The sequence below is a fragment of the Aphis gossypii genome, unplaced genomic scaffold, assembly GCF_020184175.1.
Source record: "Aphis gossypii isolate Hap1 unplaced genomic scaffold, ASM2018417v2 Contig00444, whole genome shotgun sequence".
Taxonomy (NCBI): domain Eukaryota; kingdom Metazoa; phylum Arthropoda; class Insecta; order Hemiptera; family Aphididae; genus Aphis; species Aphis gossypii.
The window spans coordinates 1-16,851 of NW_026083108.1; the positions used below are offsets into that span (position 1 = coordinate 1).

A 16,851-nucleotide genomic window follows, 5' to 3' on the forward strand; every position below is an offset into this window, starting at 1 on the left:
GAGTAGTAACTGGGTCCCTGGGGGGCCACCACCACCACCGCCACCGCCACACCACCACATCGCCACCGCCACCGCCACCGCCACCGCCACCACCGCGACCTACCACTCACCTAAGGTACCGCCAACCGTACCACCACTCGCTGCCCAGCCATGGTGAGCGCCGCCGTCACACCACCTCCCGCCCCGCCATAGATGCCGCAACCGGTACACTGCTCAGCCGTTATCTCGTAGTACACATTATCTTTATACCTATATCTATACATCTATATACGTACAAAATATATGCCCCACCACTAATCCCCACTACTAGTTAACACCTAACTTCCAGAACTCGATCATCCCCCACCATTCATAATAATAATAATAATAATAATAATATTAATAATATTAATGACGATTAATTATTAAGCTTAATATTCAGTCATAGTTTTGTTTTAACAGTGTCAAGTTGTAAATCTCGGTTTAACTTTATCAGTATTAATATGGCAGGGCCAATAAGTGAAATGAACCGTTTGTATATATATATGTTGCACCTTCATCGCCGTCCGAACTCATCGATTGTAGTAATTTCACAATTGACTTTGAAAATCGCAAGTTTTTAAACATCGGATTCGATCCAAAAGATAAATTTAATATTGTGCTGCGAATTATTACACCGGCACGGTATGTAAATATTTCTCCAGACTTCTTGAAGCGTATTTATTCATTCATGGGTAATATTTTATCCCACATTCTCGATCCTGCTGTGAAATATAAAAAATTCACATTTTTGGAATGTGAATCGGTTTTGATCACAAGTATGGTATATAGGGGAAAGCATGTATTAGTCGTAGAGTCTAAAGAAACAAGCGGATGTAGAATTTTATTGAATAGAAGAGATATTATGACAATTCAAGATTTAGAGTGGATGATTTTTGAAACCGTATCAAGAAAAATCAATATCGTAAGACCTAATATTTTAAATCAACTCGAACAAATATCCGAATACTTTAAAACAGATTTTAATATTGATAAATCCGCTACACTCGATGAAGTTATATCAATAATCAGAGGAATTCATATTGAATTAATCGCGAAACATATACAAAAGAACAAACAGAGTTTTTTAACCCAAATAATATTATTCGCAACTGAACAGCTTGCAATCAATTGGATGACAAAATCGAGAAATTCGTTAAAAGTAAGAATATATTTTGAAATTATTAATAAAAATATTTAACATATGCATTAAATTAGACAGTTGATGCACCGGCAGAACTTATTTCACCAACCAAGAGAAATGAGATGCACGATGCTGAGGAATTAAAGGTGAAACATATTGTACATATTTTTATTACGATTACTGATTTTTGTTAATTTTAGTTTTATTCTGAAACCTTTGATGTGGAAATGCTACAACCTTCACCACCAAGATACTCAAGTAAATCTCCGTTGATGAAATATAATGAAGACGATCCTTCACAGTCACGAGTAACTATAAATGAAACCAATAAAATATTCAAGTACTAAATTTTATTTTATTCTTAGGGTGCTGACGAGGAAAAGGGATTCAGAGAATATTTAGTAACAAATTCGATGAATCCATTAGAGGCAGCATGGGCTCCGATTCGGAAAACTATACCAAGGACGATACACGTATGTCGTATATCTATATATAATTTGTATGAGAAAAAAAAATAATTATTAATTTTATAGGCTGTCGATGAAAATGATGGTCCTACGTATTTTAACAGACCATAATCCCCCACCATCTCTTTCCGACTTCATAGATGGCAAGTCAGCAGAACAATCTACTCACTCCAATACAAAAGTCTTTTTATAATTATTAATAAAATCTTGTTAATGATAATAATAATAATAAATATTTCTTATATCATAATATTTGTTATTCAATACGTTATCAATACCCAGACTATGTTTCCTTCCATAACCCTGTTTTATATCATATGAGTTTTTATTCCCACCCTGACTTAAGAGTAGGGATTCGTCCCCGCTCTAAACAAGCGCTCGATAGCACTACATAAAAAGGATGACACGACCATATGAAAAGTCAGTCGTAACCCGCTCTTCAAGTTAACAAGTAACATTAAGTAACAATTTCTGCGTTTAACCTTCAGTGTTACATAATGGCTAATAATCTGATCGATTGTAACACATTCTTTATTGATAGCAATGTTTATTTACATATTGGCTTAGATCCGGAACTTTTGTTTAATTGTGTTGTTTGTATTACAAGTAACTCTTAGTGCGTGAAAATGAGTGTTGAATTGTTTCAATCCATAAATACACTTCTTAACAACGTAGACTTTAGACTTCCATCGCACTTACTGTTAAAGGAGTTTAAATTGATGTCAATAGAGGAATTCAACGGTGTCAACATTCTATTAATCAAATGCTTGCAACAAGACCAGAATGTGCAGTTGACTAAGGAGAATGTTAAAACGATTTTACAATTGAGCGATGCCATGGAAGAAGTTATTCAGATGAAAAATATGTATGTTCGGTCCGCTTCATTGCTTCAGGCCTGTAAGATTTCAATGTTTCTGGGGAAAGAAATGCCGTTACCCAAAGATACAAAAATAAGCGATGTTGAGGATTATCTGGAGCACATTGAGGTCAAGAAATTGAAAGAACGTATTTCAGTCCAAGGTACTTGCTTAATGCTTAATAGCAGATTAAAGCACTCAAACAATTGGCAAGGGGGTGGTTATCTTCTTCACCCGAAACTGAGGTAATACTAATATATTTTACATAATGTTGTATACTTAAACAACATTTTTTTTTTTTAGGCTGAAGTCAACAGACCGAGGACAAGAGCATTTGTAGCGCGTGAAAGGGCAAAGGCAAGCCGTAGATTAAGTTATTTGAAATAATTTATTATGTAATATTTTATTGTAATACAATCAGAAAAAAAAAATGTTTATAATTATATTTTAATATGGCGAATAATTAAATAAAAACATCATAATTTTTTTAAAAGTTTTTTATTTTTACAAACTATTTACAATTTCCTTACATCACCATTAAACGGGTTATAAGTTATAATTTGATCGTGTAAAATGAGACAATAAGCTGCGGTTTTTGCTGGAATGGTCTTGTCTGTTTCGAATTCAATTCGTAAATCTACAGTCGATGATTTTACGTTGTCATTCTGTCGTGATAAATCCACGACTACGATTGGTACAAATTGTTGAAAAATATTTTTAGGAAGTAAAGGGTCACTATACTCTCTCTCGTAGTACGATTTCTAGAATTCAGCATATGCCTTGTACAATATAGCCGTAACATTGTTTGTGAAATCTGCACGAAAATCTTCATATGGATATACTTCAGAGTTTAAATGTACTTTTAGGTTTTTCAAATAGCAGTGATCGAATCGTCCTGATGGATTAAATAAATAATTTTTCGATCGGTTTGAAGTCCGATTAATGCAAATCTAGGTTTCTCCAACAAACTGCTTGATTTTACCGTCCACGAATGAGAAGTGTTCTGAGGGAGAACTGGATACTCGCACAAGTCCCAATTTCTGAACGCACACGCAACTGGTTTACGAGAGTCTAATACTTTTAACAGTTTTATTTTTTCTTTATCACTAACTCTGATGATGGGCATCTTCCAGATAATTTTATTTAATTCAATGGCTACTTTTTTAAGTTTTTCATTAGGAGTTGTCGTCAAAACATACAACTCATCAAAATCTGTAGACGATCTGTTTAAAATTATTTGTTGATTACAGTTGAGTAGTATTTTTTTATAATCTTCACAAAATCCAAACAAGTGTTTGAGCGAGATACAACCAGCGAATTTGTTATTTAACATGAAATGTTTATTTTCACTGGCATCCATATCTACGTCCCAAGCAGCATTTTGTAGATTGTTCAATTCACTCGGAGTGTGCGAGCAAAAACCTTTAAGACTCGAAGATATTCCAGGAGATTTTAATTTTTGTATTTCCACTCCGTTCATTTCATATCGGATTTCAGAAAAAATAAAAATGCTAAGCCATTATTTGTAAAGTTGAATTCACCCTTCTCTGCTGTAATATCTGCAGGTATATTTAATTTACCTTCAATGTAAAGATAGCTCTCGCAAGGCAAAGTGTAAGCGTCCATATTTTGAATAGATATTCTAATTTCATCGTTATTGGATAAAGCTGTAGTCGAATACGGAAGGAAAGAGTGGTACTGCATTTGAGTTATTTTGCAATCTTCTTCATATCCGCCAGCTACGTCCAAATACATTTCATCCATGATTATAGAACTTTTAAAGAGCGTAGAAATGATAGATTGTTTTGGTTAGTTTCTTTACAATCGGTGTACGTCTTGACGTATTAATCTTGCTAGTAGAACTATTGATTTTCTTGATAACATTTCTTTTTATATAACTGTTGAACTTAATAGCTATCTTTATGTTTAATTTGTAAACGAATTGTGATTGGCTCCCCTCTTAAATGATTAAGTTATTATCTTGATCTCTTAGCACTATATTTACTTTACTTATAGACGTGGAATTAAGCCGGTAGAAAACTAAATGTTTTGAACTTCAATGATTTTATGTCCAGGCGGCGAAGAAGGGAAAAACTCGTGTATCGTCTGGCTCGGTATACCATTACTGAATGAACCAGAAATTAGATTGCAATCTATTTTTATACAGTTAACTTTCATTATGTTAACTATCCGTTCAGATTCATGCTTTGTGTTTTCAGAGTAAACTTTATTTTCAAAACCTAATATTTTGGATATATTATGTTCAATCGTGAAATCAATATCATGACTACACGTCATTGAACATTTTAATGTGCTGCTATCAGCCTTGAGTTGAAACAAAGTAACATGATTTGGTAAGAGTTTTTGAATCGTTGACTCCAAATTAATTATTTCATATGATCCCGTTGGTATAGTTACATTTACACATTTGCCGAGCGAATTGCGAAATCCTATCGTATTACAATCCGGTTCTATGTTTGGTATAGAATTATGTGTTTGCAGACTTAAAAGACACAGCTGCGATGTATTTTTTACTTCTAACGGTGGAAAAATATCACATGACATTTCACTGGAATTACCATTTAATGTTATCGTGTACATGATAAAAATTTCAAACACAAATGCCCGCAATTAAATGTGTTATAACGTTGATGCCTAGTGTAATTATACTGTATGTTACATCCACTGAGGTACGACTGTAGTTCTAGTGGAGGCGGTAGATTACCAAAACTGTCGTAGTATGTAACTTGTTTTCCAATTTTTTTATACGCTACCCAATGAGTTCCTGTACTTTTTTCAATGTCCAAATTGATAACCGCTGATTCTTTATGCTTTGGTCGTGGAGGTAACCTATCTCTAGAAAACACTCCGATGAAATGAGGTATTTTCATTATGCGCGCATGTTTTATAATTTCGTAATCATACAGCGCTCTTTTGGGTAACGTAGAAATTAGTTTTTTTGCCGTTTTGGAGTTTTCTTTAAAGATTTACGGGTACCCTTTCTTTTATACGAACCATCTCCGTGTGGAGCGAGATATAGTCCTTTTCCTTTCTCTATTTTATACGGCACGCCTTTATTAGGTGCGAGATATAATCCTCTGCCCAAATGCGAAGGTTCATTTCTATTAAATTCACTAACGGTTTTTACAACGTTAGCAATGCCACCTGTTAGCGCTCCGAGTGCAGATAAGCCAGCAAAAATTGGTATCAACAAATAAAACTTACAGTGGAAAATATCGACCCACCTACGACTCGTGAATCAAGACATGGAGCGCTTTTACCAAGTACCTGTCGTGCTTTAGTTGTTGGTCCTTCTGGATATGGTAAAACGAATTTAATTTATGCCTTATTGACTAATATCAATGGTATACGATTTCATAACGTTTATATATACTCGAAAACATTCGATCAACCTAAATATAAAATGCTTTGTAAAATTTTAAAAGATGTCGACGGAGTACAGTTATTCACTTTTCATGAAAACGATGAGGTTATCCCTCCAGAAAAAGCATTACCAGATTCTGTTTTTATATTTGACGATATTTTATGCGAAAATCAGAATATTGTACGTTCTTACTACACGCGCTGTAGACATAACAACATTGATGTGTTCTATCTGGCGCAATCATTCGCACGCATACCAAAACAACTTATTCGAGATAATAGCAACATGATAATATTATTCAAGCAAGATGAGACTAATTTAAAACACGTTTACATGGAACACTGCTCTGGTGATATGAATTATCCCGAGTTTAAAGAGTTTTGTACTTTGTGTTGGAGTAAGGGGAGATTCAATTTCGTCGTTATAAGTAAGGACTGTGAACGTGACAACAGACGATATCGACATGGTTTTGACACGTTTGTCGTTATATAAAACACTATAGTACGATATTAACCATGGAAGACGATAGTACAGTGTTGAACGAATTAGTTATTGCTAAGGAAAACATTAAACGTAAATTTGAAGCATTAAAAAGAGGTGATGCCGACATTCAATCTTATGTATCACAAACATTTAAACCAATAATCGAGCCTCTGAACAAATTGCATAACCAATCGCCAACACCACAAACTTCCGAAACAGGTAATGATAATGACATTTCGAATGCAATTGAAGATTTAGCTACCGATAATCGGACGGGAACTTACCGGCCATTAGAAGAATGTGAGAAAGATAAAATATATGGTCCAAGAAAAAAATCTGATGATGTTATTAAATTAGGTCATGAAGAAGTAAAATTTAAAAACAATGAAATAATTATCAATGATTCATCTTATCAGCTAACACCGGGGCTTGTTGAGTTATTGTTTTCTAGATATCCAATGCAATATACTGATAGTGATTTAAATACATATAAATCAATACTTATTCAAACATCGGCACATTTAACGCTGGACGGTAGAAAAATTAAGCAAGGTGGTGCAAAGTATAAACAAATTATTTGTAAGCTATTTTCCTCGGGGACCGGTGTGCAATTACAAACGCATAATTTAGTATATTGGAATGATCCGAATGAGTTGGTTGATAGATTAAGACTTCTTTTAGCCTCTCAATCTGCGGAAAACACCGGAGTTTCAAACGAAATATTATCTATTTTTGAAGAACTCTATGAATCCGGTATAACAAAGAAAATACCTAATGTCTAAACGTGATATAGCAATCGAACTTCACAAACCGGCTAGGAAAAATTATACTAGACGAACAGTAAATGTGTACGGAAAAAACAATTTATGGCAGGCAGACTTGGTCGAGATGATACCACTTTCAAAGAAAAACAATGGATACAAGTATATTCTCTGTGTGATTGACTGCTTCACGAAATTCGCCTGGGCTATTCCATTAAAAACAAAAACGGCTTGTGAAGTGACCGGTGCCATGTCAAAAATACTTATAAGTAGATCGCCTAAACTGCTGCAGGTAGATAATGGAAAAGATTTTACAATTTGAAATTTGACATGTTAATGACAAAGCATAATATAAAAAAGTATAGCACATATTCAACGACGAAAGCTTGTTTTGTAGAAAGGTTTAACCGAACTTTAAAAACAAACATGTATAGAGAGTTTACTGCTCAGGGTTCACATAAATGGTTATCTATTTTACCCATCCTGATAGATAACTACAACAATTCAAAACATAGAACGATCGGGATGACACCAGTCCAGGCGGAAGAAAATCCTGCACTAGTGACTTTGAAACAACGCACAATCGTTAATAGGAAAGTAAAATTTCATGTTGGAGATAAAGTTCGAATAAGCACTCAGAAAGGAGTTTTTACAAAAGGATTTTTACCTAATTGGTCAACAGAAATATTCACAATAGTAAAAATAAACAAAACAGAACCACCCACTTATCAGTTACACGATTATCATGATGAACCAATAGCCGGTTGTTTTTACACCGAAGAAATATCTAAAACAATTTTCCTAATGATTATTTAATCGAAAAAATTATACGAAAGAAGGGGAATCAGATATATGTTAAATGGATAGGGTTTAACAATTCTCATAATTCATGGATAAATAAGAATGAAATTAAAAAATAATTTCAGTCGGTGTTCAGAAGTGAATGTGCTTGGTACCACGAAATTATTTTTCAATATTCCATACGGTGAATCAGCTTAACAATATGTCTTCGGCTATTTTGGACATTCATTGCATTCTCGGAGTCAACAACAAGTATTTTATTAAAGAAATGTCTATAGCAGACACTGAAACATGGACCCATCAACACTTTATATTTAAACATACATCTTTAAAACAAGACGCAAAAAGTCGAAGCGTAAATAGTTGTCTTGAACGGTTGCAACACGGTTTATCATTGGAATACGGTGATATCGAGTATGGAGAAAAACAGAAAATATTTCAAACATTAACATTTGATAGAATTTTTGTCAAAGGTTTGCAGAAACAAAAAATTATTGAAGAGTTCATGCCGCACGCTACCGTCTTCAACATTGAAAACTTAGAATGTCCACGGCTTAGTCAATTGAACGGAGAAACACTACCATATTGTATTTTTCATATGGATTTTAATCCTCAACAATGTACATTGTATAAAGTATTTGCATTAAAAAAATGGTATGTTTATAATGTTTAAGATTGTATTCTATTATTTGAATAAACAATAATAATATTTTAACATTGTTGGATTTTTTTTTATTTACTATAACACGGTATAATGTTAATAAAAACAAAATCAAACAGATATTTACATGACCTTAACAATAAATTATAGAAAATATATATATATATTATGTACACTGTATAACATTTTTTAACATTTAGTTGTTCAAGTTGTACATTGTATAAAGTATTTAAAAAATGGTATGTTTTTAATGTTTAAGATTGTATTCTATTAATTAAATAAACAATAATAATAATAATAATAATATTTTAGCATTGTTGAATTATTTTTTACTATATAACATGGTATAATATTATTAAAAATAAAATCACACAGATATTTACATGACAATAACAATAAATTATAAAATATATATATATATTATGTACATAGTAATACAGTATAATAATTTTTAACATTTAGTTGTTCAAGTACCCCCATGGTAACGTTTCTATTATGTCACCTTCCGAATACATAGCCATCCGTTTGTCGTATTCCATTTTGAAAGTTTTTGATGTAAATGTTGTTGCTAATTGCTTAGTTTTAGAATTTCGGGTTATTTGTTGAAATTGTAGTTGTACCTCCTTTATTTCGTCGTTCATTATTTTTTTCATACTGTCCATATTTAATTTTTGAATATTTTCATAACTAAGAGTAAATCCTTTTATTTTTGTTGTTGTCCGGTTTTCGTTATCTGTGTGTGCTAAACTTTTAGGACCAGTCGACACCCAGTCTGTTATATGTACACCTGGACCTAATTCATCAGTCCATTCACCTAGCATGCACCCTGTCTTTACTTCGACATCATCGAAAATATAAAATACGCTATCTGTGTCGTAATACACGACTTTCTCACCGAGATTGTCCAACATGTTATACAATCTAAATCTGGCATTTGATGTTGTGAACGCCGCTATGTAAATGTTGGTATTATGTTCGTTTCCGACGTATTCGTTAATTTGTTTATAAGAAACTTCGACTAAATCATCCGTCAAAAACACTATGTTTTCAATTTCTAGTTTACTGTCCAACAATACTTGATACCATCTGTCCGGTTTTGATATGATCTCGGTTTTTGTTTGATTAGGTCTTTGTCCAAACTTACCCCAAAACGAATTCAGGCATATTTTAGCAAGTGCTCTTAATCCAGGATTTTCTTTTATATTTTCTACATCCAACTCGATTTCCTCTGCATTTTTTACTGCTAAAATATAATCATTTACTGTTCGATAGTCATTTTTCCTAGAGCTAGTTTCTAGCTTAATTTTTAAAAATCGTTTTATATATTCCTTAAACAATGTATTAGATTTTTTTTCAAAATGTTGCACTTCATAAATTTTTATGATTTTATAACCTTTCTCTATAGCTTTTTGCACTTCGTCTGTGGTCCAAGTTCCTGTAAGTGACTTCTGATCAGCGTGGTGTGTACACTGTCTAATTTTATCAAGATGACATTGATTACAAAGTGTAAATACTAATTTTTTAGATTTTATCGGAAGTACGGGATGATATAAATTGGTCGGTGGTAATAATTTGCATTTGATAAAACCATACAAATTTGATTCCGAATATTTTTTAATTGATGGATTAAAAATCTTTTTAGGATGGCCTACGGGGTAATTATCATAATACATTACTGTCGGGTATAAACTGCATACATCGATGTATTTAATTTTTTTATTTTTAACCATTAATTTTGTAACGTTAGTTCTTCCTCCGAAAAATGCATCTCGTGGGTTTAGTGGCTCAATCACATCATCTGGATATTGCATCATTTGCTTATAATCGGCGTGCTTTCTCCATTTATAACTCAATATTTCTTCAACTTGGTACCCATTTTCTTTCAATTGAGTTGTCCGTCTAATTGTGTTGTTGTATAAATCGGTCATGGAGTGTTTATTAACGGGGTTTGTATCATTAGGGTTGAAGCAATCCGGACAGCCATGCCAGAAACATCCATGATACTGGTATACTTTTTTTCCGACACATCATAACCGTCGACTTTAGCACCGCATATGACAGCTTCTCCGCCGTTTAATGCATGTTTTATATTTTTATTTCCATTTAATATTTTGCTTTTCAACCACTTGATTGATTCGTCTGAAAATTTCTCTTTTTTCACATTTTGAACGACTGGTATAGTGGAATTTGACAAGTCACTCTGCCGATAAATTGCCATACATACACTCGCAATGGTTATGTCTTAAAGGGGTCAATGTTGCACACGTCAAAAATTGTTTTCTGAGTTCTAAACATCCTCTTCGTAGAATGTCAACGTCCGAATTACAATATTCTTCCAACTCTTTTTTGAAATTAAATGTATAATTGTTATTTGTCATTTCATCATGCCAATTTATAAAAGCTGTTCTTTGTTTCGTTGTCATAGTATTATAGCCGTAATAAGATTTGTTGGGTAAAGGTCCTATATAACTTTGATTTTCTGGAGTATTGAAAAAATGTGGAAAGTATCCTTTTTTCGCTTCTGTAAGTCCAAACGTTTTTGGGAAGTCAGATAGTCTAGACTGAATAAAATTAAGGCTATTGATGAATTTTATGTTCAAGCCCCCTTCTTTTATTTTGAGCATCATAACTTTTGTCCCGTTACGAATTATTTCGTATTTAACTGTTGGCATGTATTTTAAAATTTATTGTATTATAAAATATGTATCATATGATTTTGAATTGTGTGCTATGTATGTTGTTCCTTTCATATATTTACTTAGTGCCCATTTGCAAAATTTATCATTAGCCGTGGCCACGTCATCTGTCGAAAACACATATTTTGTACCTTCAAAATTGTGCGCAATTACCATATTTGGTATGTGTGTTCATGTGTTTTGTTGGGCTTCGTAATCGAAAAATATATAATTCGTTGTGAACGTACAGTCTTTCCGTTTTTCTGATGATTTGTTGTTACAAACGCAGGCTTCCACACAATATCCTCCTTTTCCTATTTTTCGTTGCATAAAACATTCATGTAGACACAATTTGATGTTTTCTTGTTTGCAATTATGGCATTTTCCATATCCGCAAACGCTATTGGGTGTGTGGTCATTTCTTTGTACGATTAAATTACATCCACTGCATTTATACTCCTTATCGCAAACATTTCTATGTTTTCTTAAACATTCGACATCGACACAGTAACGGTTGCACTCTTGACAAAAATTTTTTTCTTTTCTGAAGTCATGGATATGATATTTTTCGTTACACAGCTTACACTTTAGCCCGGGTCCTTTTTTACACACGTGTTATTTTTATTATTATTATACCCCGTATCACATAATTCGCAGTAGTATACACGTTCCTTAAACGAAGGCATGGAATAAATAGTATGAAAATGATCATTTTTTTTCAATAGATAAATCTTAATTCTATTTTCATTTCCCGAGTGGCGATTTCACAAAAATTATCCACATTCACGACTTTCACTTGAATGTTCAACAATTTTTCGACATTTTCTATATCGCGGTAGGTAAACGGTCGGTTATCAAATATTTTTAATTTTTGACATAATTGCTTTGTCAAACGTGTTTGTATATTATTTCTGCCATTCCGTAGGTCTTTTATTTGGCTATCGGTTAATTTTAATTTATGTTCCAATATATCAGCAGTCTTGTACGATAATACAACTAAAATAGCACGGGGGCAACATAATTCATCTTGATTATTAATTTCTGTTACACATCTTTTGTTTTTGGTAAAAGATTCAAGTATTCCCAAGACGGTTTAGGTTTACCACCTTTAGGCATTATAATAACTTGAAAACTGAATACCGTTTCGTTAATATTCACAGACTGATCCGATGTTAATATAACAAATTTTATTTAAAATTTTCTGCCCTGAGATAGTGGATGTCATGTTACCTGGGATATTGGCGAAAAAAACTTCGGATTGTCTGCGTGCATATTAACAATGTCCCTATCAGTAAAATTTGTAATTGTTTTTTTTTTTTTTGTTATTTATCATATTTTAAACCATCCTCTAATAGTGCGTTTAAACTAACTATATCTAAATTTCCCGGCACAGGTTTTAATGTTATACTATAGTCAATCATATAAGCATTATATTTTTTTATAAATCTATTTTTCTTATTATAAATGCTGAACAAATTTGATTCTAAAAGTGAAGTTTCAGTTGCTGGTTCTATTAGTTTCGCTTTTTTTCTTTTTTCTTTTGTTCCGACCGTGGTGCCAACATGTACACGCTTACCTAAAAAATGTACACATAATATATAATATAAGCGTTTCATAAAAATGTTAATTAAATACTTTTGTTAGACGTTTCAGCTGGATTATTTTCCACGAAAATGTTGGGGGCTATTTCAAGCATGTCCTGTTGTTTGGCATTAGCTAAAAACATTTAATAGTGTTATATTATGTAGGTATGTATAGTTTATAAAGTGTATCATACTTGTACATAATTCACTATTTTCGACCTCTTCCAACAATTGAACACACAATTCATCGTCACTGTCTTCAAACATATTACCATCTGAAAAAACATTAAATATTATAATACTCAATAATAACATTTATATATATATATATATATATTATATATATAAAGTTTTCTACTTATTGCTTCAGGTATTGTTGGTACTAAGGTGCTGCTGTGCTGCTGTTTGTACTGCAGGCTGTTTATTAATACCTAAAATGGATCAATACTATAATATTTTAAACTTGAACACCGAAATCGCTATAACAATTTATTGTCTATCTGTGATGTACCATCTGAGATCGAGTGTCCTATTACGTTGACCTAATAACCATGAACATGTGGTTGCGTATACTAAACTCCTTAAATACGGTCAGAATGTCTTAAGGGGATTCGATAGCGACTTGTTTTAAGGAGTTAAATATAGGCAATTTCTATAGTACGTGCGTGCAAGACATGGTTATGTGTGTGTAGTAACTGATTATTAGTGTGAGTGACTCCCGCACCACCACTCATCTCATATAAGTGTATTGTGTATGCGGGTAATTACGAGCGGTTATTATCAGCGATATGAGTAATTAGGTAGCCCTGCGCATACGACACGATTGATGTCAATAATAATTCGATAACGAACCGGTTAAACATTATATAAACAATCAAATCGTATATTATATACATAAAAAAGCTAATTATTATAAAACCAATAAATATTACATTCTTTATTTTAACATCTAAAATTTAAATATAGTATATATAAAAAAAATAATCTTGTAGTAAGACTGGAGTCAAACAATAGTTATAATATAAACTAAAATAAAAAAATTACATTTTTATAAAAGCTCAGCCCAGTTCTTAGGGAAGTCCTCGGTCAAACCGAGAGTCGATAAGTTCAGGAAGTAAACATTCCATGTAAAATTCTCTAACTGAGGCTTAATTTTTTTCCAGAAATCGTAATTTTTGTATATTTTATCAATTACCATTCCTATACCAAAATAAGAACCATCAATATAAGTAAAATATTATTTATTAGAAACAGTTAATTTATTAAAACAATACCTTTAGGTGTCCACACAACAAAGTAACAGTAGTTCCTTTCTGATATTTCCAATTGTCCCTGTACTTGAAAATAATAACTGTGTGTGGTTTTCAATTTCAAAATTCCATCTATAAGACTCATACAATTTAATTTTTTATTTTCAAAAGCTTCTTCTGGTGTCATATCTTTAATGGAGGCTGGACATTTAATTTCAATTATTCCGTCATTATCAATTAAACCGTCGGGGCTAGCTGCCAAAAATGATAATTTTCGATGTACAAAAAGACCACAAGACTGAATATTTACACCTAGTTTAATTTCTAAACATTTTTTCGCAATCGGCTCATTTTCAATTCCATATCTAAACAAAAAAGATCAATTAATAATTATTATTTAGAAGTAAATAATATTTAACCTTATTTATTTATTATCATGTACTCGTATTTATAATTGATAAATTTAACAACAAAAATAAATAACCTTGTAGCAACATTGCCGGAAAATAGCTCATATAATATATATTTGACAGTATTTGCCCGAGAGGTAGTAGCTCTAAGTTTTGCAATTTTTCCGAAATTTGAAGCTGTGAGACGCATTTTACGTTGTCTCCGCCATTCGTCACTACTAGATTGGTCTACAGTTCTTCTTTCTAATGCATGGATTTCATCTGAAGTGAGCTTTAATTTACCGAGAAAATCTACTTTTTTTTTTTCATATTCAGTGAATGGCATGTCTACAATTTGATTTTCAGTTTGAACTGCACCATAGTCTTCATCAGGTCCTTGTGAAGTAATTTTCTTTTTATTTGCGTTTCTATAATTATTATATTTAATGTTATTATTTATTTTCAGTAAATATTACTATACCCACTACACAAACCTTAATTGACTAAAAATTAATCGTCTTTGGGAAGACTTTTTTCGACGTTCAATACTTCTGTTTATATACTGTTTTGTATACATTCCGGGGCTTTGGTTAGTGGCTTTTTTGTGGAAGTACCTTATATAACTAGGTCCATAGTTATATGCTGAAACTGCTGTATTACAGCGAGATTTATAGGATCCTATCAATGATACATAAATTAACTATAGAAACAATAATCTATTATTTTTTTTGTCCCTCATTCTTACCCCTTAAAGAATAATTAATACGTTTACCACCGACATATTTAGCTACGATGCTATTATATCCTTCAACGTGATTATTATTTACAAAATGAATAAGACTGTCTGAATGATGAACTACTAAATTTCTTGCTGCTAAAATATCCTGCCATAATCCATATTTTTCCATTTCAAATACATAGTTTTGTTCGCCAAGTTTGGGTCCGTTACACACGGTTACAAAAATAACTAAACATTTAGACTTATTAATAAAAAACAAAATAACTGTTAAATAATGAAAAAACGAATAGGTATTTATCTATTTAGTACATTATAATTTAATCAAAACCTATCTAATATAAGTATTATAATTTATTTTTAATGAATTCTATACCTAGCGCATTTATCATGTGAACCAAATACATGATATGGGCCGTTTTCTATGTCTTCTTTTAAAAGAGTAATTTTATAATTAAGAGGTACATCTAGTTTTGTTCTATATTTGATTGCATTTGTTATAGCACACCTATAAAACAATAACATAAACAAAAGTCCATTTTTTTAAATAGGTACTTAAAATAATTTACAAATTATAAAAAAAAATTATACCTCAACTTTAAACGCTTGTCTTTTAAAACTTTCCGTAAGACTCCAGGCACCACATCCCCCCTTGAACTTTTTCTTCTAGTAGTCATTTCTACAATGCGATTAATATAGTTTCTAAGTATATGGTTAGCACATTCAATTTTTTTTACGTCTATATCATACAGTGCATATGGGTTTGCCAAAATAATTTTTTTTAAAACACTTGAATCTCCGTCTCCTATAAGCTTGTGATAAATTAAATTATGCATAGCCATACTTTGTCGAAATCCTTCTAAAATTATGTCCGACTCCATAGCTGTACTGGTACTATCCCAATTTTTATAACAAATGTGTTCTGTAGGTGTTTTATTTATTGAAGAAGCTTTCATACAAACTGAACAATATTTGTTTCGAACTCCGATAAATAAAACCTGTTTTGTTCGATAACCAACAATGCACGCCTAAATCAAATAATAAATATAAAATTATATAATATTGTCAATTTGTATAATTTTAGATAAATTATCAAAATAATAGCTTACTACTCCAGATAATGCGTTATAATTATGTTTGTAGGATCTTTTTGACCACGCACCATCTGCAACGACAGTTATCAAGGGTATACCGTCGCTATTTACATCACCATTTTCTATCGCTAGTCGAGCTTCTTCCTTACCAGCAGCTACAATTGACTCCCATGCTATCATTTCTGTTTTATTTGCTACAAATTCATGCACTTTTTGGTATTTTGTATTAGACATACAAGGCATATCTAAAATTGCAGAAAATTGTTCCAATTGGGAATGACCTTGTCCTGTATTTAATGTAGCAGTAACAACTGCGTCATTAATGGTTAATTTATCATTTAAGGTTGGAGATTCGGAATAAATTATTTCTTTTTTATTACACATTGAACATTCAAAATAAAATTCAGACAAATATCCTTTGCGAATTTCATGAGTAAAAATAAGATCTTTAAATGAACAACTAAATGGTGTGTGGTAAACTGCTGCAATAGATTTAAAAAGATAACTTATGTCGACTATTCTTCGACCACTTAATATGTTATCATTA

General features: G+C 32.0%; 1 protein-coding gene and 2 pseudogenes across 1 annotated transcript; 2 read left to right on the forward strand and 1 right to left on the reverse strand.

Annotated features, from left to right (window-relative positions):
* Window positions 1-482: 482 nt before the first annotated feature.
* LOC126554191 (uncharacterized) lies at window positions 483-1,247 on the forward strand (annotated as a pseudogene).
* Window positions 1,248-2,126: 879 nt separating this feature from the next.
* Window positions 2,127-2,938, forward strand: LOC126554183 (uncharacterized; annotated as a pseudogene).
* A 419-nt stretch (window positions 2,939-3,357) lies between these two features.
* Window positions 3,358-3,966, reverse strand: LOC126554193 (uncharacterized). The gene has a single exon (XM_050209281.1). The coding sequence runs from the start codon at window positions 3,964-3,966 to the stop codon at window positions 3,358-3,360; it is 609 nt and encodes a 202-aa protein (XP_050065238.1).
* Window positions 3,967-16,851: the final 12,885 nt, after the last annotated feature.

Bases quoted from the DNA above. Each gene is read 5' to 3' on its own strand.
- LOC126554193 (XM_050209281.1), bottom strand. From the start codon at position 3,966: ATGAACGGAGTGGAAATACAAAAATTAAAATCTCCTGGAATATCTTCG.